Source organism: Achroia grisella, unplaced genomic scaffold (assembly GCF_030625045.1).
Source record: "Achroia grisella isolate CSIRO2021 unplaced genomic scaffold, CSIRO_AGI_Agris_v1 utg869, whole genome shotgun sequence".
Classification (NCBI taxonomy): Eukaryota; Metazoa; Arthropoda; class Insecta; order Lepidoptera; family Pyralidae; genus Achroia; species Achroia grisella.
The window spans coordinates 1,570,854-1,594,515 of NW_026713049.1; the positions used below are offsets into that span (position 1 = coordinate 1,570,854).

At 32.2% G+C, this 23,662-nt stretch overlaps 1 protein-coding gene across 1 annotated transcript in view; it reads right to left on the minus strand.

Moving 5' to 3' along the window:
• The window catches only part of LOC131852864 (putative phosphatidate phosphatase), a 31,504-nt gene that overhangs the window by 822 nt on the left and 7,020 nt on the right, over nt 1-23,662 (minus strand). The window contains exons 4-5 of the mRNA XM_059203601.1: nt 875-1,036; nt 207-383 (exon numbers count right to left, since the gene is read on the minus strand). Of these exons, the coding sequence (XP_059059584.1) occupies nt 207-383; nt 875-1,036 (339 nt within the window). The remainder of the gene's footprint in view (nt 1-206; nt 384-874; nt 1,037-23,662) is intronic.

Here is a 23,662-nt window from a genome sequence, read left to right on the forward strand (position 1 = left end):
AATTTTTGTTTCCAGATTTAATCAGTTTTACAGCCCTGTTAATCTTTGTTTTGATATCGGTGTTTCCTTCACCGGGGAGCAGAAATGTCAATTAGGCGTAATTCAAGGTGCTAAACTACTAGTTCAGTGTCTAATTGTGCTCGCAGGTCCGATTGTGTCTGACAAAAAATTCCGTATAGTGTAATGATGAATAAGATTTTTAATACCGTAAGGACAGCAAATACGGTGCCATTTACGAATCCCGCAGCCACATCGCTCCAGTGATGGTAGTGGTCCACCACCCGCGAGATGCCGACATACCAAGCACCCATAAGCGCAGCGAACTGTATGCCATGTCGGAGCAGCTTCGACCCGCGCCATTTCGCTTTTGTTTGAATGTAGAACTGAAATAGTAGACCAAATATCGTTGCAATTGGTGTGGTTCAACGGTCTAGAACACAGTTTTTTCCCATGGCCCGACCATGGTTCGATTCCACGCATGCTGTAAACATTTGTATTCATAAAATTGTTTGTATAGATCTGGGTACTTTTTATGTATATTATGTATGTACTTACAAAAATATGTATTTAAGTATTTGTATCAGTTGACTAGTATTGCATTGCACAACTCTGCTTAGCTTGAGACAAGATGGCGCTGTGTGAGATGTCCTGGGTTACCATTATATAAGTAGCTCTAACTCGCGACTTTGTTCGCGTGAATATTTTTTAGCTATCTGAGACTCATAATCCGTCCAGCCGTTTCAAAGATTAGCAAGCAAAACCAGACAGATGAATATTATAGTATAGAAAAACAGAAAAATCCAAATGGTTGTATTGCGTGTGAAGTCGGGACGGGTTACTAGTAAGTAGATATAAGTATTTTATGTGTACTTACTATAAGGTATAAAGCAGAGTAAATGGCATAACTAGAGTGCGCGCTAGGGAAGGACAGTCGAGCGTTCTTGATGAGGCGACTGTCATTAGTCTGGCATGTGTAGTCGATAATGTACCCTAATTCGTTCAGAGGTGAGGTCGAATTTGCCAAGGGTCGGCATACCTGTAAATATACGTACATATAAAAATAAGTCCTAAGAATTGGTAAATTTTATAAAATCTCTTTCTCGACTGTTGACAATTGGACGCATATTTACTGAGCTATGTGGTAAAAATGTAGCTTATAAGTATTACTTAAGTTTATTAACCATAAAAAATACATTGATTAAAAAATATATTTTTATCAATTTCTATCTCTACCGGATGATAAAAAATGGGATTGTTTTTTTATACCGCAGACGATTTTATTATCACTAAAATACTGGTCATCAATCAAGATCATCAAATAGCTTTGTAAAATTCTCATATGGTGTGCGCGCTCCTGGTAAACATGGTCACGAATATGCTTTCCACCATGATGAAGAATGACTACTAACCAAGGGAGTGTATCGACGCTATCGTAGAAGCCTGCCGCTAACAGTGCGTAAACACAGAAATTGTCTGTAAGGTATACCTTAAGGTATACCTCGTGTATAATGGCCCATATATATATATATATATATATATATATATATATATATATATATATATATATAAATATCCCCTTGGGCACTTTGTGGCTCAGACGTGCCGTATAGGTAGTTTTTTGTTGATCCTTTTTCACTTGTTGATCCGGAGGCCTTTTGTTGATCTAATGCCAGATGACCATATATAAATGTTGATCCGTTTTGAGCCACAACTGTCAAGACGAGTAATAATAATAATTAAGCGATTTATACACGATTTTATACAAATCCACCTTTTTGGCATACGACCACTTCTTGATCCAATTCAAACGGGCCAATCAGGGTGCAGCATTTGCCAAGGGCTTCCTCATTGGCACGTTTGGGCTACTACATTATGGCTACAGTAACTTAATAATGTCTAGCTAGTATTTCAAGAATAATAGTCTATCTAATCTAAATATTTATAGAAATCAGTCTGGAGTAACGTGACTCCAGATCAAACCTCAATACTTGTTATTTTTTGGACGGGAATCTTTTCTTTTGTAACAACGTTACTGAGCGAATAAAGAGAAGACGCAACGGCGGATCCAGGGGGGAGCGTCATGGAGGTCATGGGAGTCATGGGGGCGTCATGACTTTCCCCCCCTTAGCCCAGGACTTAGGTAGACCACTAATTGAACTAAAAAATAATGAAACAGCAAATTTTTTTGCACGATCGGAATGTTGGTGCAGTAGTATTAATTATAATTAAACATTGTTACTTAAAACATAACAGTTAAAGTACTATAACACTAAAAGCAAAATAGGTATTTTCAAAATAAATTACCCTTTGAGTTTTTGTCCAAACCTCAGATATTTTATTTATTTTAGGTATATCAATCATTACATAGTATAGTATAGTATAAAAAAAAGTCGCTGTCGCATCTAACAAGTACATAAATAAAGAAAGAAGACTTTTTGGCTCTGAATATATTTCAAAAATCAATTACTTGTGTTAATCAATTTATATACTCTTTGTTATTTCATAGTACTTGTTTTGATCCGAATATATACAGATACCGTAACGGTCTATTAATTATGAATTTATTATACCTAACCTAGATATTTTATTGTGACGAAACTCCGTGTATTAGTATTATCCGATAAGGGTATGCGAACCCTAAGTATTATTACAAAATGACCAGTAATTTCGAAGAAATAAGCCTTTGAATTTCAAATCAACTTACCAAACGGACGCTCAAGGTTCGATTCCCGCCATAGAATTTTTTTTGTTTTGACTTTATGTTATATTTTAAATTAACTATTTTAATAATTAAATGAATTTAATCGAACAAAAAGTTGTCAAGTATTAAATTAATTTTAATTTACATTAACTATTATACTTTCTAAATTGTAAAGCAGCTAACAATTATAGTAAGATCTTATAAATAATGAACACAACAATATTTCAAATGTATTTTCTTTATTATTACAAAATATTTTTTGTGCATGCTATAATAGTTAATGTCACTTAAAATTTATTTAATATTAAACAACGTTTTTATCGATTAAATTCATTTAATTATTAAAATAGTTAATTTTAAATATTACTTTAAAAAAAAAAAAAAAAAAAAAGTCAATGGTGGGAATCGAACCCGGGGTGTCTGTGTGGTAAGTTGGTACACAGGTACACTCCTAACTAGTAAAATTAATTTAATACTTAACTACGTTTTTCTCGTATAAATTAATTTAATTATTCAAATAATAAATTAAAAAAAAAACAAAAAGAAGTAAATAACAATAGTCAATGGTGGGAATCGAACCCGGGATGTCTGTGTGGTAAGTTGGTACACAGGTACACTCCTAACTAGTAAAATTAATTTAATACTTAACTACGTTTTTCTCGTATAAATTAATTTAATTATTAAAATATTAAATTAAAAAAAAACAAAAAGGAGTAAATAACAATAGTCAATGGTGGGAATCGAACCCGGGGTGTCTGTGTGGTAAGTTGGTACACAGGTACACTCCTAACTAGTAAAATTAATTTAATACTTAACTACGTTTTTATTATAAATTCATAATCGTATATAATCATAAATTAATTATTAAAATATAAAATAAAAAAAAAAACAAAAAAATAAATAATGAAAAAAAAGTGTAGGATTCGAACTCGGAGTATCTATGTGGTAAATTGGTAAACAGGTACACTACTAACTAGGCCATATTGGTGTTGTTTGCTGTGGTGAAAAAACTAGTATATATATAAGTTACACGTACAATTTCAAAGACTTATTTCTTGAAAACTACTGGCCATTCTGAAATAGAAATAGAAAATCATTTATTCAAATAAACTTACATTGAAGCACTTTTGAATAGTCATTACATTTTTTAATCTACCGCTCGTTCGGAAAGCTGTCTCATCACAAGAAGAACGAGCAAGAAACTTGCGTGTTGCTCTTTTAAATAATTTTATTATTACTTTACATTTTTAAGTTTAAGTGTGTGAATACAAACCAACAATTAGCACTAATTCAATTAAATACTCAAATAGAAAAAATATTGAATATATAACCAACTGGTTAAACAATTAATAAGAGAAAATCAGTCATAGTGATTAGAGCAGACCAGTCCCTACAAGCAGCACCCGTTCACGAGTATGACGGATGAGCCAGCCATCACTGCGCTCGACCATATTTTAGGGAGCCCAATGACCCGGCCCACCACGCCGCCACAAGTCTGGACATTTTAGTGAGCATGACTACTCAAAACACTAGACTACGTCAAAGCTACTTACAATTGCCATCTGATAGTTATAGTATTCACATTTTACATAAGAATGCATGCGGCAATCAATACAAAAACCGCTACGCTTTCATGTTTCTAAAATCAATCAATTAAATCAAGAAAGCAATGAGAAAATTAAATTATAACGTTGTATGCTAATAAACTAGTTATTTACTTGAAATAAAACTTTAGGGTTTGTATATGTAATGTTTGCATATAAAATATGATTAAAGGTTACCAGTGTATTTACACTTTTACTGAACAAACAGAGTTGTTTAGTACTGAAAATATTGTGTGGAAGCCATCAATTACTTTCAGTGCACTTATAGCTTTGATCTTTTCCTAATTATTATTATTAAGTTTTAAAGTGGTTGAATTTTGCGTAGAGTGTTTTTATACGTTATTTCTAATTTACCATTTATTTTAAGTTTTTTAAACTCTATTCATCGAGACCAATCTAATGAGTCCAAACACGATATTTCGCCTGTAAGTTTTCGAAGAGTATGTTCATCATCTGATAATACTGGTGCCAGTATGAAGTCAAGGTTAACAGATAGATAGATAACTAATTACTCTTATTTCGTCAAAATCTTTAGATTACGTACAATAAATTCATAATATCGCTACCTATTCGAATCAAAACAAGTATTTTAGGTACTTCATGTACTAGTATATAAATTCATCAACACACAAGTAAATGATTTTTTAAATATATTCAGAGCCAAAAAGTTTTTGTGCATTTAAAAAAATTTGCTGATACGGAGTCACTATTGCAGGAAATTGTTGAAAAAATATATATCGAGTACAGGTACTATCGACGAATACTTTATCTAGGGAACACGCGGGAACGCGGAACGGCAACATGTTGCCGTTCCGCCACGATACCGTTATAGTGGTAGAAAGAGATAGACAGTGGAACCAGCAAATGTATCTACGGGTCGTGGCTGGATCAACAAAGTGTACAACTAAGTGCGCGTATATATATATATATATATACACTTGTCTTTAATTCAAAGGAAATATAAATAATGAACACATCACATTTAAAACAGTAACTACGTAATATTATCACATGGTAACAGCACGTATTATGGCAAAAATAAACATCGGCTGATTTGAAAAGATTTATTATAGTAATAATAGTAATCTCAGGACAATTCACACAGCTTCATCTAGACCCAAGTTAAGCTAGCTGAACATTGTGTTATGGGTACCAGACAACTGATACAAATACAAAGATTTTTTTCGTAAATTAATATATATTATCTATACATAGAAAACACCCAGACCGTTACAAACAATCATACTCATGAATACAAATGTTTGCAGCGTGCGAGGAATCGAACCCTCGACCACCAAGCAGGAATCAAAGCGGTGTACTAGCTAAATCGCTAGACTACCGACAACTAGCTGTACACGCGACTTCGTTCGCGTAGAATGTAACTTCTTATATTTTAGTAAAATAAAGTTAAATTACACACGGACGAAATCCCGTGTACAGCTAGTCATCAATAAAAAAAAAACACGTAGGTATCTCTAATATATTATACACCAGCTATTCCCGCGACTTCGTCCGCGTGGTTGTTAACTTTATTTTTCTAAAATAAAAGTAGCCTAAGTTACTCCTTATTACATCAGCTACCTGTCAAAAAAGATCCCATTAAAATCGGTCCAGCTATTTCAGAGATTAGCCGGAACAAACAGACAGACAGACAGACAAAAATTGTATAAAAATAAATTTTAGTATATGTACCGTATTTATATTCATATGCAAGTAGTAAAAAACGGTTATTTCAATATTACAAACAACATGCTTCAACATTCTCAAGTACCACAAAAAAAAGATGTTTTTTCTATCAAATAAACCGTTTTTATTAAAAACAAGCTGGGAACAGCGACTTCGTCCGCGTGGAATTTAACTTTATTTTTCTAAAATAAAAGTAGCCTAAGTTACTCCTTATAAATCAGCTACCTGCCAAAAAAAGTACCGTCAAAATCGGTCCAGCCATTTCAGAGATTAGCCGGAACAAACAGACCGACAGACAGACAGACAAAAATTATAAAAATTGTTATTTTGGTATATGTACCTTATATATATTCATATGCATGTAGTAAAAAACGGTTATTTCAATATTACAAACAGACACTCCAATTTTTATTAAATGTATAGATGTATAGATTATTATTTATTTATTTATTCATCCAAAATAATACAAATTGTGTAGGATAACGTAATAGTAACATTACAGTAAAATTTTGTCACCAACATAATAGCAACTTAAATATTAAATCTCGGTATATCTATAGACTAGCTGGCCCCAGCGACTTCGTCCGCGTGAAATTTTATTTTATTTTTCTAAAATAACAGTAGCGTAAGTTACTCCTTATTACATCAGCTACTTGCCAAAAAAAGTCCCGTCAAAATCGGTCCAGCTATTTCAGAGATTAGCCGGAACAAACAGACAGACAGACAGACAAAACTTGTAAAATATGTTATTTTGGTGTATGTACCGTATTTATATTCATATGCAAGTAGTAAAAAACGGTTATTTCAATATTACAAACAGACACTCCAATTTTATTTACATGTATAGATGTATAGATTAAAAAAAGGTAATAGTCACAAGGCTAGTCGTATGCCTAATATATATAATAATGTAATAAATTCATTTAAACAGAAATTGCGGGAACATTATTTAAATTTGTAACTTTTTTACTGTCCTTCTCCTTTTTTCACATCTTTCTGTTATATCCCTATAGTTCTCTCTATATTTTCTGTTTTTCTTACTTTCAATTTGAGACTGTACTTATAATTTGATTATCGGATCATTATGTATTTATTTATACATTTATGGGTTATATATTTATGTATGTATATTGTTATTTTTTTATAGAAATGTATATTTTGCTTTGTATTTATATATCTTTTTTTGACATTTCTTATTTATATTAGTGCACCGCCAATAATCTTTCGCTGCACCACTCATGGTTGCCTGGTAAATAACGCGGCAAAATATTAAGTCCGCCACATGTACAAATTTGTTTGTGCATTAAAGTTAAAGAAATAAAAAAAATACAATACTGTTTAATGAAAATGCGTATTGTCTAGTGCTTAGAGATGTATCAAAATAAGGTCAACAAAAAAGTCCATGATGGTATATGTCTATCTCTTAAGGATAACCAACAATAACCATTTTTTATCTTTTACATTTTACGGGAATTTTTTTTATCGTATGTTTCCCTTAAAATCATGTAAACTATGTTATTATGTCATAATCTAAAGAAATAATAATATTTTATAGTGACATATCCACTATAAAATACCAAAAAGTAGCAATGTAATTCGTTACGCGCGAATCAGTTGTTATAAGGTCAAAGGTCGGTGCACCCCGCGTATTTGATAAACAGTGCTTCTCTGGATGTCTTTAAGAGAAAATGGCAGTATGTACGTGTATATGTACAAGTCCTTAAGTGTTAAGTTTTTCAAATGTACACTAAAGAATAAATATTTTTAAGTTCAGTACTTACGTACATTAATATAATACCTACTTTTTACTTGTATCTATTGTTATCAAAATTAAATTATAAGTTCTTAACTTGACCACGACTATGTGACCCTCTCTTGGCGCCAAAACGAGTGAAAAAATGAACAGCATACGACGACGACGCAGTACCTATAGAGTGGAGCAAGTGCTTATTCAGTTTTATTCAACTATTTAGTCCCTCCACCGTTACAATGAATGGAGGCGGATATTACAATGTATGTAGCATTGCGAATATAAAATATCTAGATTAGGTATAATAAATTCATAATTGATAGGCCGTTACGGTATCAGAGCCAAAAAGTCTTCTTTCTTTATTTATGTACTGTTAGATGCGACATCGACTTTGTTTTATACTACACTATGTAATGATTGATATACCTAAAATAAATAAAATATCTGAGGTTTAGACAAAAATTCAAAAGGTACTTTATTTTGAAAAAGTATTTTGAAAATACCTATTTTGCATTTAGTATTTGAAATACAAAACACAAAACTATTTTTGTTTTTAGAGTGACATTTCTATGAATTCACTGTCGATAGCGAGCGGTGCGATGGAAAAAGATAACCGTTTATAAAAATATAATAAATAGCGCTGGACAATTAACACAGACTGATACTGAACTGATATAAATAGATATTTTTATTTTGTAAATACATATATAATATACATATAAAACACCCAGACCGATGAAAACAATCGATGACCGATGAGTACAAACGTTTGCACCGTGCGAGAAATCGAACCCGCGACCATCGGATGTAAAGCGGTGTGACCACCGAGGCAGTCGAAATATATGAATAATCTTATGAATTTAATTTATTCTAATTTGTTTGTGTGCGTGGGGTGCGGTGTACGGTCCCCCCTGCCTCCCCCCTGCCTCCACCGTTGCTGGAGCTTGCATGTATGGAACATTGCGAATATAAAATATCTAGATTAGTAAATTAATAAATTCATAATTGATAGACCGTTACGGTATCTATATATATTCGGATTAAAATAAGTATCGCAGTAAGGACCAGTATATAAAGTGATCAACACAATTAATTGATTTTTGAAATATATATACAGAGCCAAAAAGTCTTTGTGTATTCAAAAAATATCTAATTTGTTTGTGTGCGCGGGGTGCGGTGTACGGTGCTCCCCCCTGCAACGGTGGAGTTACTATGTATGGAGCATTGCGAATATAAAATATCTACATTAGTAAATTAATAAATTCATAATTGATAGTGTATAAACACCTCTTTGGGCACTTTGTTGATCACGCCACAACCTAAACACTTGCCGATTCCACCTTTTACACTGAATAAGTAAAACTTGAGTCCTATCGCGTATATCTCAGGCGGTATGGCAACGTCGCATTCTATTTTGCGATGTGGCCATATATATTCGTCGATAGTACGATATACTCGACACTTTTTTTACTAATAATTCGTGACTGAATGGCTCCGAACGGCTAAATTTTTGGTATACACAAAGACTTTTTGGCTCTGAATATATTCCAAAAATCAATTAATTATGTTGATCACTTTATATACTCGTCCTTACTGCGATACTTATTTTCATCCGAATATATATAGATACCGTAACGGTCTATCAATTATGAATTTATTAATTTACTAATATTACTAGATATTTTATATTCGCAATGCTCCATACATGCAAGCTCCAGCAACGGTGGAGGCAGGGTCCCCCCTGCACGTACACCGCACTCCGCGGACACAAACAAATTAGATATTTTTTGAATACACAAAGACTTTTTGGCTCTGTATATATATTTCAAAAATCAATTAATTGTGTTGATCACTTTATATACTGGTCCTTACTGCGATACTTATTTTAATCCGAATATATATAGATACCGTAACGGTCTATCAATTATGAATTTACTAATCTAGATATTTTATATTCGCAATGCTCCATACATGCAAGCTCCAGCAACGGTGGAGGCAGGGGGGAGCACCGTACACCTCACCCCGCGCACACAAACAAATTAGAATAAATTAAATTCATAAGATTATTTATATATTTCGACTGCCTCGGTGGTCACACCGCTTTACATCCGATGGTCGCGGGTTCGATTTCTCGCACGGTGCAAACAATTGTACTCATCGGTCATCGATTGTTTTCATCAGTCTGGGTGTTTTCTATGTATATTATATATGTATTTACAAAATAAAAATATCTATTTATATCAGTTCAGTATCAGTCTGTGTTAATTGTCCAGGGCTATTTATTATATTTTTATAAACGGTTATCTTTTTCCATCGCACCGCTCGCTATCGACAGTGAATTCATAGAAATGTCACTCTAAAAACAAAAATAGTTTTGTGTTTTGTATTTCAAATACTAAATGCAAAATAGGTATTTTCAAAATACTTTTTCAAAATAAAGTACCTTTTGAATTTTTGTCCAAACCTCAGATATTTTATTTATTTTAGGTATATCAATCATTACATAGTAATATAAAAACAAAGTCGCTGTCGCATCTAACAGTACATAAACAAAGAAAGAAGACTGGCTCTGATACCGTAACGGCCTATCAATTATGAATTTATTATACCTAATATAGATATTTTATATTCCCAATGCTACGTACATTGTAATATCCGCCTCCATTCATTGTAACGGTGGAGGGACTAAATAGTTGAATAAAACTGAATAAGCAGTTGCTCCACTCTATAGGTACTGCGTCGTCGTCGTATGCTGTTCATTTTTTCACTCGTTTTGGCGCCAAGAGAGGGTCATATAGTCGTGGTCAAGTTAAGAACTTATAATTTAATTTTGATAACAATAGATACAAGTAAAAAGTAGGTATTATATTAATGTACGTAAGTACTGTACTTAAAAATATTTATTCTTTATTGTACATTTGAAAAACTTAACACTTAAGGACTTGTGTGTGACATATACACGTACATACTGCCATTTTCTCTTAAAGACATCCAGAGAAGCACTATTTATCAAATACGCGGGGTGCACCGACCTTTGACCTTATAACACCTGATTCGCGCGTAACGAATTACATTGCTACTTTTTGGTATTTTATAGTGGATATTTCACTATAAAATATTATTATTTCTTTAGATTATGACATAATAACATAGTTTACATGATTTTAAGGGAAACATACGATAAAAAAAATTCCCGTAAAATGTAAAAGATAAAAAATGGTTATTGTTGGTTATCCTTAAGAGATAGACATATACCATCACGGACTTTTTTGTTGACCTTATTTTGATACATCTCAAAGCACTAGACAATACGCATTTTCATTAAACAGTATTGTATTTTTTTTATTTCTTTAACTTTAATGCACAAAAAAATTTGTACATGTGGCGGACTTAATATTTTGCCGCGTTATTTACCAGGCAACCATGAGTGGTGCAGCGAAAGATTATTGGCGGTGCACTAATATAAATAAGAAATGTCAAAAAAAGATTTATAAAGATAATAAAGATAAGCAAAATATACATTTCTATAAAAAAATAACAATATACATACATAAATATATATGTAAATATAACCCATAAATGTATAAATAAATACATACATAATGATCCGATAATCAAATTATAAGTACAGTCTCAAATTGAAAGTAAGAAAAACAGAAAATATAGAGAGAACTATATGGATATAACAGAAAGATGTGAGAAAAGGAGAAGGACAATAAAAAAGTTACAAATTTAAATAATGTTCCCGCAATTTCTGTTTAAATGAATTTATTACATTATTATATATATTAGGCATACGACTAGCCTTATGACTGTTACTTTTTTTTTAATCTATACATCTATACATGTAAATAAAATTGGAGTGTCTGTTTGTAATATTGAAATAAGCGTTTTTTACTACTTGCATATGAATATAAATACGGTACATACACCAAAATAACATATTTTACAAGTTTTGTCTGTCTGTCTGTTTGTTCCGGCTAATCTCTGAAATAGCTGGAGCGATTTTGACGGGACTTTTTTTGGCAAGTAGCTGATGTAATAAGGAGTAACTTACGCTACTGTTATTTTAGAAAAATAAAATAAAATTTCACGCGGACGAAGTCGCTGGGGCCAGCTAGTCTATAGATATACCGAGATTTAATATTTAAGTTGCTATTATGTTGTTGACAAAATTTTACTGTAATGTTACTATTACGTTATCCTACACAATTTGTATTATTTTGGATGAATAAATAAATAATTTTTGTCTGTCTGTCTGTCGGTCTGTTTGTTCCGGCTAATCTCTGAAATGGCTGGACCGATTTTGACGGTACTTTTTTTGGCAGGTAGCTGATTTATAAGGAGTAACTTAGGTTACTTTTATTTTAGAAAAATAAAGTTAAATTCCACGCGGACGAAGTCGCGGGAACAGCTTGTTTTTAATAAAAACGGTTTATTTGATAGAAAAAACATCTTTTTTGTGGTACTTGAGAATGTTGAAGCCTGTTGTTTGTAATATTGAAATAACCGTTTTTTACTACTTGCATATGAATATAAATACGGTACATACACCAAAATAACATATTTTACAATTTTTGTCCGTCTGTCTGTTTGTTCCGGCTAATCTCTGAAATGGCTGAACTGATTTTGACGGGACTTTTTTTTGGCAGGTATCTGATGTAATAAGGAGTAACTTAGGCTACTTTTATTTTAGAAAAATAAAGTTAAAAACCACGTGGACGAAGTCGCGGGAACAGCTAGTGTATAATATATTAGAGATACCTACGTGTTTTTTTATTGATGACTAGCTGTACACGCGATTTCGTCCGTGTTGAATTTAACTTTATTTTTCTAAAATATAAGAAGTTAAATTCCACGCGGACGAAGTCGCGTGTACAGCTAGTTGTCGGTAGTCTAGCGATTTAGCTAGCACACTGCTTTGATTCCTGCTTGGTGGTCGAGGGTTCGATTCCTCGCACGCTGCAAACATTTGTATTCATGAGTATGATTGTTTGTAACGGTCTGGGTGTTTTCTATGTATAGATAATATATATGTATTTACGAAAAAAAATCTTTGTATTTATATCAGTTGTCTAGTACCCATAACATAATCTTCAGCTAGCTTAACTTGGGTCTAGATGAAACTGTGTGAATTGTCCTGAGATTACTATTATTACTATAATAAATCTTTTCAAATCAGCCGATGTTTATTTTTGCCATAATACGTGCTGTTACCATGTGATAATATTACGTACGTACTTCTTAAACTATTAACTTATTATTAAATTGTTTGTAACGGTCTGGGTGTTTTCTATGTATAGATAATATATATGTATTTACGAAAAAAATCTTTGTATTTATATCAGTTGTCTAGTACCCATAACATAATCTTCAGCTAGCTTAACTTGGGTCTAGATGAAGCTGTGTGAATTGTCCTGAGATTACTATTATTATTAATTGGTACACAGGTAAACTACTAACTAGGCCATATTGGTGTTGTTTGTTATGGTGAAAAAACTAGTATATATATAAGTTACACGTACAATTTCAAAGACTTATTTCTTGAAAACTACTGGCTATTCTGAAATAAAACTTTAGGGTTTGTATATGTAATGTTTGCATATAAAATATGATTAAAGGTTACCAGTGTATTTACACTTTTACTGAACAAACAGAGTTGTTTAGTACTGAAAATATTGTGTGGAAGCCATCAATTACTTTCAGTGCACTTATAGCTTTGATCTTTTCCTAATTATTATTATTAAGTTTTAAAGTGGTTGAATTTTGCGTAGAGTGTTTTTATACGTTATTTCTAATTTACCATTTATTTTAAGTTTTTTAAACTCTATTCATCGAGACCAATCTAATGAGTCCAAACACGATATTTCGCCTGTAAGTTTTCGAAGAGTATGTTCATCATCTGATAATACTGGTGCCAGTATGAAGTCAAGGTTAACAGATAGATAGATAACTAATTACTCTTATTTCGTCAAAATCTTTAGATTACGTACAATAAATTCATAATATCGCTACCTATTCGAATCAAAACAAGTATTTTAGGTACTTCATGTACTAGTATATAAATTCATCAACACACAAGTAAATGATTTTTTAAATATATTCAGAGCCAAAAAGTTTTTGTGCATTTAAAAAAATTTGCTGATACGGAGTCACTATTGCAGGAAATTGTTGAAAAAATATATATCGAGTACAGGTACTATCGACGAATACTTTATCTAGGGAACACGCGGGAACGCGGAACGGCAACATGTTGCCGTTCCGCCACGATACCGTTATAGTGGTAGAAAGAGATAGACAGTGGAACCAGCAAATGTATCTACGGGTCGTGGCTGGATCAACAAAGTGTACAACTAAGTGCGCGTATATATATATATATATATACACTTGTCTTTAATTCAAAGGAAATATAAATAATGAACACATCACATTTAAAACAGTAACTACGTAATATTATCACATGGTAACAGCACGTATTATGGCAAAAATAAACATCGGCTGATTTGAAAAGATTTATTATAGTAATAATAGTAATCTCAGGACAATTCACACAGCTTCATCTAGACCCAAGTTAAGCTAGCTGAACATTGTGTTATGGGTACCAGACAACTGATACAAATACAAAGATTTTTTTCGTAAATTAATATATATTATCTATACATAGAAAACACCCAGACCGTTACAAACAATCATACTCATGAATACAAATGTTTGCAGCGTGCGAGGAATCGAACCCTCGACCACCAAGCAGGAATCAAAGCGGTGTACTAGCTAAATCGCTAGACTACCGACAACTAGCTGTACACGCGACTTCGTTCGCGTAGAATGTAACTTCTTATATTTTAGTAAAATAAAGTTAAATTACACACGGACGAAATCCCGTGTACAGCTAGTCATCAATAAAAAAAAAACACGTAGGTATCTCTAATATATTATACACCAGCTATTCCCGCGACTTCGTCCGCGTGGTTGTTAACTTTATTTTTCTAAAATAAAAGTAGCCTAAGTTACTCCTTATTACATCAGCTACCTGTCAAAAAAGATCCCATTAAAATCGGTCCAGCTATTTCAGAGATTAGCCGGAACAAACAGACAGACAGACAGACAAAAATTGTATAAAAATAAATTTTAGTATATGTACCGTATTTATATTCATATGCAAGTAGTAAAAAACGGTTATTTCAATATTACAAACAACATGCTTCAACATTCTCAAGTACCACAAAAAAGATGTTTTTTCTATCAAATAAACCGTTTTTATTAAAAACAAGCTGGGAACAGCGACTTCGTCCGCGTGGAATTTAACTTTATTTTTCTAAAATAAAAGTAGCCTAAGTTACTCCTTATAAATCAGCTACCTGCCAAAAAAAGTACCGTCAAAATCGGTCCAGCCATTTCAGAGATTAGCCGGAACAAACAGACCGACAGACAGACAGACAAAAATTATAAAAATTGTTATTTTGGTATATGTACCTTATATATATTCATATGCATGTAGTAAAAAACGGTTATTTCAATATTACAAACAGACACTCCAATTTTTATTAAATGTATAGATGTATAGATTATTATTTATTTATTTATTCATCCAAAATAATACAAATTGTGTAGGATAACGTAATAGTAACATTACAGTAAAATTTTGTCACCAACATAATAGCAACTTAAATATTAAATCTCGGTATATCTATAGACTAGCTGGCCCCAGCGACTTCGTCCGCGTGAAATTTTATTTTATTTTTCTAAAATAACAGTAGCGTAAGTTACTCCTTATTACATCAGCTACTTGCCAAAAAAAGTCCCGTCAAAATCGGTCCAGCTATTTCAGAGATTAGCCGGAACAAACAGACAGACAGACAGACAAAACTTGTAAAATATGTTATTTTGGTGTATGTACCGTATTTATATTCATATGCAAGTAGTAAAAAACGGTTATTTCAATATTACAAACAGACACTCCAATTTTATTTACATGTATAGATGTATAGATTAAAAAAAGGTAATAGTCACAAGGCTAGTCGTATGCCTAATATATATAATAATGTAATAAATTCATTTAAACAGAAATTGCGGGAACATTATTTAAATTTGTAACTTTTTTACTGTCCTTCTCCTTTTTTCACATCTTTCTGTTATATCCCTATAGTTCTCTCTATATTTTCTGTTTTTCTTACTTTCAATTTGAGACTGTACTTATAATTTGATTATCGGATCATTATGTATTTATTTATACATTTATGGGTTATATATTTATGTATGTATATTGTTATTTTTTTATAGAAATGTATATTTTGCTTTGTATTTATATATCTTTTTTTGACATTTCTTATTTATATTAGTGCACCGCCAATAATCTTTCGCTGCACCACTCATGGTTGCCTGGTAAATAACGCGGCAAAATATTAAGTCCGCCACATGTACAAATTTGTTTGTGCATTAAAGTTAAAGAAATAAAAAAAATACAATACTGTTTAATGAAAATGCGTATTGTCTAGTGCTTAGAGATGTATCAAAATAAGGTCAACAAAAAAGTCCATGATGGTATATGTCTATCTCTTAAGGATAACCAACAATAACCATTTTTTATCTTTTACATTTTACGGGAATTTTTTTTATCGTATGTTTCCCTTAAAATCATGTAAACTATGTTATTATGTCATAATCTAAAGAAATAATAATATTTTATAGTGACATATCCACTATAAAATACCAAAAAGTAGCAATGTAATTCGTTACGCGCGAATCAGTTGTTATAAGGTCAAAGGTCGGTGCACCCCGCGTATTTGATAAACAGTGCTTCTCTGGATGTCTTTAAGAGAAAATGGCAGTATGTACGTGTATATGTACAAGTCCTTAAGTGTTAAGTTTTTCAAATGTACACTAAAGAATAAATATTTTTAAGTTCAGTACTTACGTACATTAATATAATACCTACTTTTTACTTGTATCTATTGTTATCAAAATTAAATTATAAGTTCTTAACTTGACCACGACTATGTGACCCTCTCTTGGCGCCAAAACGAGTGAAAAAATGAACAGCATACGACGACGACGCAGTACCTATAGAGTGGAGCAAGTGCTTATTCAGTTTTATTCAACTATTTAGTCCCTCCACCGTTACAATGAATGGAGGCGGATATTACAATGTATGTAGCATTGCGAATATAAAATATCTAGATTAGGTATAATAAATTCATAATTGATAGGCCGTTACGGTATCAGAGCCAAAAAGTCTTCTTTCTTTATTTATGTACTGTTAGATGCGACATCGACTTTGTTTTATACTACACTATGTAATGATTGATATACCTAAAATAAATAAAATATCTGAGGTTTAGACAAAAATTCAAAAGGTACTTTATTTTGAAAAAGTATTTTGAAAATACCTATTTTGCATTTAGTATTTGAAATACAAAACACAAAACTATTTTTGTTTTTAGAGTGACATTTCTATGAATTCACTGTCGATAGCGAGCGGTGCGATGGAAAAAGATAACCGTTTATAAAAATATAATAAATAGCGCTGGACAATTAACACAGACTGATACTGAACTGATATAAATAGATATTTTTATTTTGTAAATACATATATAATATACATATAAAACACCCAGACCGATGAAAACAATCGATGACCGATGAGTACAAACGTTTGCACCGTGCGAGAAATCGAACCCGCGACCATCGGATGTAAAGCGGTGTGACCACCGAGGCAGTCGAAATATATGAATAATCTTATGAATTTAATTTATTCTAATTTGTTTGTGTGCGTGGGGTGCGGTGTACGGTCCCCCCTGCTTCCCCCCTGCCTCCACCGTTGCTGGAGCTTGCATGTATGGAACATTGCGAATATAAAATATCTAGATTAGTAAATTAATAAATTCATAATTGATAGACCGTTACGGTATCTATATATATTCGGATTAAAATAAGTATCGCAGTAAGGACCAGTATATAAAGTGATCAACACAATTAATTGATTTTTGAAATATATATACAGAGCCAAAAAGTCTTTGTGTATTCAAAAAATATCTAATTTGTTTGTGTGCGCGGGGTGCGGTGTACGGTGCTCCCCCCTGCATCGGTGGAGTTACTATGTATGGAGCATTGCGAATATAAAATATCTACATTAGTAAATTAATAAATTCATAATTGATAGTGTATAAACACCTCTTTGGGCACTTTGTTGATCACGCCACAACCTAAACACTTGCCGATTCCACCTTTTACACTGAATAACTTGAGTCCTATCGCGTATATCTCAGGCGGTATGGCAACGTCGCATTCTATTTTGCGATGTGGCCATATATATTCGTCGATAGTACGATATACTCGACACTTTTTTTACTAATAATTCGTGACTGAATGGCTCCGAACGGCTAAATTTTTGGTATACACAAAGACTTTTTGGCTCTGAATATATTCCAAAAATCAATTAATTATGTTGATCACTTTATATACTCGTCCTTACTGCGATACTTATTTTCATCCGAATATATATAGATACCGTAACGGTCTATCAATTATGAATTTATTAATTTACTAATATTACTAGATATTTTATATTCGCAATGCTCCATACATGCAAGCTCCAGCAACGGTGGAGGCAGGGTCCCCCCTGCACGTACACCGCACTCCGCGGACACAAACAAATTAGATATTTTTTGAATACACAAAGACTTTTTGGCTCTGTATATATATTTCAAAAATCAATTAATTGTGTTGATCACTTTATATACTGGTCCTTACTGCGATACTTATTTTAATCCGAATATATATAGATACCGTAACGGTCTATCAATTATGAATTTACTAATCTAGATATTTTATATTCGCAATGCTCCATACATGCAAGCTCCAGCAACGGTGGAGGCAGGGGGGAGCACCGTACACCTCACCCCGCGCACACAAACAAATTAGAATAAATTAAATTCATAAGATTATTTATATATTTCGACTGCCTCGGTGGTCACACCGCTTTACATCCGATGGTCGCGGGTTCGATTTCTCGCACGGTGCAAACAATTGTACTCATCGGTCATCGATTGTTTTCATCAGTCTGGGTGTTTTCTATGTATATTATATATGTATTTACAAAATAAAAATATCTATTTATATCAGTTCAGTATCAGTCTGTGTTAATTGTCCAGGGCTATTTATTATATTTTTATAAACGGTTATCTTTTTCCATCGCACCGCTCGCTATCGACAGTGAATTCATAGAAATGTCACTCTAAAAACAAAAATAGTTTTGTGTTTTGTATTTCAAATACTAAATGCAAAATAGGTATTTTCAAAATACTTTTTCAAAATAAAGTACCTTTTGAATTTTTGTCCAAACCTCAGATATTTTATTTATTTTAGGTATATCAATCATTACATAGTAATATAAAAACAAAGTCGCTGTCGCATCTAACAGTACATAAACAAAGAAAGAAGACTGGCTCTGATACCGTAACGGCCTATCAATTATGAATTTATTATACCTAATATAGATATTTTATATTCCCAATGCTACGTACATTGTAATATCCGCCTCCATTCATTGTAACGGTGGAGGGACTAAATAGTTGAATAAAACTGAATAAGCAGTTGCTCCACTCTATAGGTACTGCGTCGTCGTCGTATGCTGTTCATTTTTTCACTCGTTTTGGCGCCAAGAGAGGGTCATATAGTCGTGGTCAAGTTAAGAACTTATAATTTAATTTTGATAACAATAGATACAAGTAAAAAGTAGGTATTATATTAATGTACGTAAGTACTGTACTTAAAAATATTTATTCTTTATTGTACATTTGAAAAACTTAACACTTAAGGACTTGTGTGTGACATATACACGTACATACTGCCATTTTCTCTTAAAGACATCCAGAGAAGCACTATTTATCAAATACGCGGGGTGCACCGACCTTTGACCTTATAACACCTGATTCGCGCGTAACGAATTACATTGCTACTTTTTGGTATTTTATAGTGGATATTTCACTATAAAATATTATTATTTCTTTAGATTATGACATAATAACATAGTTTACATGATTTTAAGGGAAACATACGATAAAAAAATTCCCGTAAAATGTAAAAGATAAAAAATGGTTATTGTTGGTTATCCTTAAGAGATAGACATATACCATCACGGACTTTTTTGTTGACCTTATTTTGATACATCTCAAAGCACTAGACAATACGCATTTTCATTAAACAGTATTGTATTTTTTTTATTTCTTTAACTTTAATGCACAAAAAAATTTGTACATGTGGCGGACTTAATATTTTGCCGCGTTATTTACCAGGCAACCATGAGTGGTGCAGCGAAAGATTATTGGCGGTGCACTAATATAAATAAGAAATGCCAAAAAAAGATTTATAAAGATAATAAAGATAAGCAAAATATACATTTCTATAAAAAAATAACAATATACATACATAAATATATATGTAAATATAACCCATAAATGTATAAATAAATACATACATAATGATCCGATAATCAAATTATAAGTACAGTCTCAAATTGAAAGTAAGAAAAACAGAAAATATAGAGAGAACTATATGGATATAACAGAAAGATGTGAGAAAAGGAGAAGGACAATAAAAAAGTTACAAATTTAAATAATGTTCCCGCAATTTCTGTTTAAATGAATTTATTACATTATTATATATATTAGGCATACGACTAGCCTTATGACTGTTACTTTTTTTTTAATCTATACATCTATACATGTAAATAAAATTGGAGTGTCTGTTTGTAATATTGAAATAACCGTTTTTTACTACTTGCATATGAATATAAATACGGTACATACACCAAAATAACATATTTTACAAGTTTTGTCTGTCTGTCTGTTTGTTCCGGCTAATCTCTGAAATAGCTGGAGCGATTTTGACGGGACTTTTTTTGGCAAGTAGCTGATGTAATAAGGAGTAACTTACGCTACTGTTATTTTAGAAAAATAAAATAAAATTTCACGCGGACGAAGTCGCTGGGGCCAGCTAGTCTATAGATATACCGAGATTTAATATTTAAGTTGCTATTATGTTGTTGACAAAATTTTACTGTAATGTTACTATTACGTTATCCTACACAATTTGTATTATTTTGGATGAATAAATAAATAATTTTTGTCTGTCTGTCTGTCGGTCTGTTTGTTCCGGCTAATCTCTGAAATGGCTGGACCGATTTTGACGGTACTTTTTTTGGCAGGTAGCTGATTTATAAGGAGTAACTTAGGTTACTTTTATTTTAGAAAAATAAAGTTAAATTCCACGCGGACGAAGTCGCGGGAACAGCTTGTTTTTAATAAAAACGGTTTATTTGATAGAAAAAACATCTTTTTTGTGGTACTTGAGAATGTTGAAGCCTGTTGTTTGTAATATTGAAATAACCGTTTTTTACTACTTGCATATGAATATAAATACGGTACATACACCAAAATAACATATTTTACAATTTTTGTCCGTCTGTCTGTTTGTTCCGGCTAATCTCTGAAATGGCTGAACTGATTTTGACGGGACTTTTTTTGGCAGGTATCTGATGTAATAAGGAGTAACTTAGGCTACTTTTATTTTAGAAAAATAAAGTTAAAAACCACGTGGACGAAGTCGCGGGAACAGCTAGTGTATAATATATTAGAGATACCTACGTGTTTTTTTATTGATGACTAGCTGTACACGCGATTTCGTCCGTGTTGAATTTAACTTTATTTTTCTAAAATATAAGAAGTTAAATTCCACGCGGACGAAGTCGCGTGTACAGCTAGTTGTCGGTAGTCTAGCGATTTAGCTAGCACACTGCTTTGATTCCTGCTTGGTGGTCGAGGGTTCGATTCCTCGCACGCTGCAAACATTTGTATTCATGAGTATGATTGTTTGTAACGGTCTGGGTGTTTTCTATGTATAGATAATATATATGTATTTACGAAAAAAAATCTTTGTATTTATATCAGTTGTCTAGTACCCATAACATAATCTTCAGCTAGCTTAACTTGGGTCTAGATGAAACTGTGTGAATTGTCCTGAGATTACTATTATTACTATAATAAATCTTTTCAAATCAGCCGATGTTTATTTTTGCCATAATACGTGCTGTTACCATGTGATAATATTACGTACGTACTTCTTAAACTATTAACTTATTATTAAATTGTTTGTAACGGTCTGGGTGTTTTCTATGTATAGATAATATATATGTATTTACGAAAAAAATCTTTGTATTTATATCAGTTGTCTAGTACCCATAACATAATCTTCAGCTAGCTTAACTTGGGTCTAGATGAAGCTGTGTGAATTGTCCTGAGATTACTATTATTATTAATTGGTACACAGGTAAACTACTAACTAGGCCATATTGGTGTTGTTTGTTATGGTGAAAAAACTAGTATATATATAAGTTACACGTACAATTTCAAAGACTTATTTCTTGAAAACTACTGGCTATTCTGAAATAAAACTTTAGGGTTTGTATATGTAATGTTTGCATATAAAATATGATTAAAGGTTACCAGTGTATTTACACTTTTACTGAACAAACAGAGTTGTTTAATACTGAAAATATTGTGTGGAAGGCATCAATTACTTTCAGTGCGTGTATAGCTTTTCTCTTTTCCTAATTATTATTATTATTAAGTTTAAAGTGGTTGAATTTTACGTAAGGAGTATTTATACATTATTTCTAATTTACCATTTATTTTAAGTTTTTTAAACTCTATTCATCGAGACCTATCTAATGAGTCCAAACACGATATTTCTGCTGTAAGTTTTCGAAGAGTATGTTCATCATCTGATAATACTGGTGCCAGCATGAAGTCAAGGTTAACAGATAACTAATTACTTTTATTTCGTCAAAATCTTTAGATTACGTATAATAAATTCATAATATCGCTACCTATTCAAATCAAAACAAGTATTAGGTACTTCATGTACTAGTATATAAATTCATCAACACACAAGTAAATGATTTTTAAATATATTCAGAGCCAAAAAATCTTTGTGCATTTAAAAAATTTTGCCGATACGGATTCACTATTGCAGTAAATTGTTGAAAAAATATATATCGAGTATAGGTATCTACTACTATCGACGAATACGTTTGGCAACAATGCATGGTCTCGGTCGGAACGGCAACATCGCATATTAGAATACAAAGATAGTGGTAGAACGCGGAACGGCAACATGTTGCCGTTCCGCCACGCTACCGTTATAGTGGTAGAAAGAGAGAGATAGTGGAATCAGCAATATCTACGGATCGTGGCTGGATCAACTAAGTGAGCAAGTGTATATATATATATATATATATATATACATTTGTCTTTAATTCAAAGGAAATATAAATAATGAACGCATCACATTTAAAACAGTAATAAGTACGTACGTAATGTTATCACATGGTAACAGCACGTATTATGGCAAAAATAAACATCGGCTGATTTGAAAAGATTTATTATAGTAATAATAGTAATCTCAGGACAATTCACACAGCTTCATCTAGACACAAGTTAAGCTAGCTGAAGATTATGTTATGGGTACTGATATAAATACAAAGATTTTTTTTCGTAAATACATATATATTATCTATACATAGAAAACACCCAGACCGTTACAAACAATCATACTCATGAATACAAATGTTTGCAGCGTGCGAGGAATCGAACCCTCGACCACCAAGCAGGAATCAAAGCAGTGTGCTAGCTAAATCGCTAGACTACCGACAACTAGCTGTACACGCGACTTCGTCCGCGTGGAATTTAACTTCTTATATTTTAGAAAAATAAAGTTAAATTCAACACGGACGAAATCGCGTGTACAGCTAGTCATCAATAAAAAAACACGTAGGTATCTCTAATATATTATACACTAGCTGTTCCCGCGACTTCGTCCACGTGGTTTTTAACTTTATTTTTCTAAAATAAAAGTAGCCTAAGT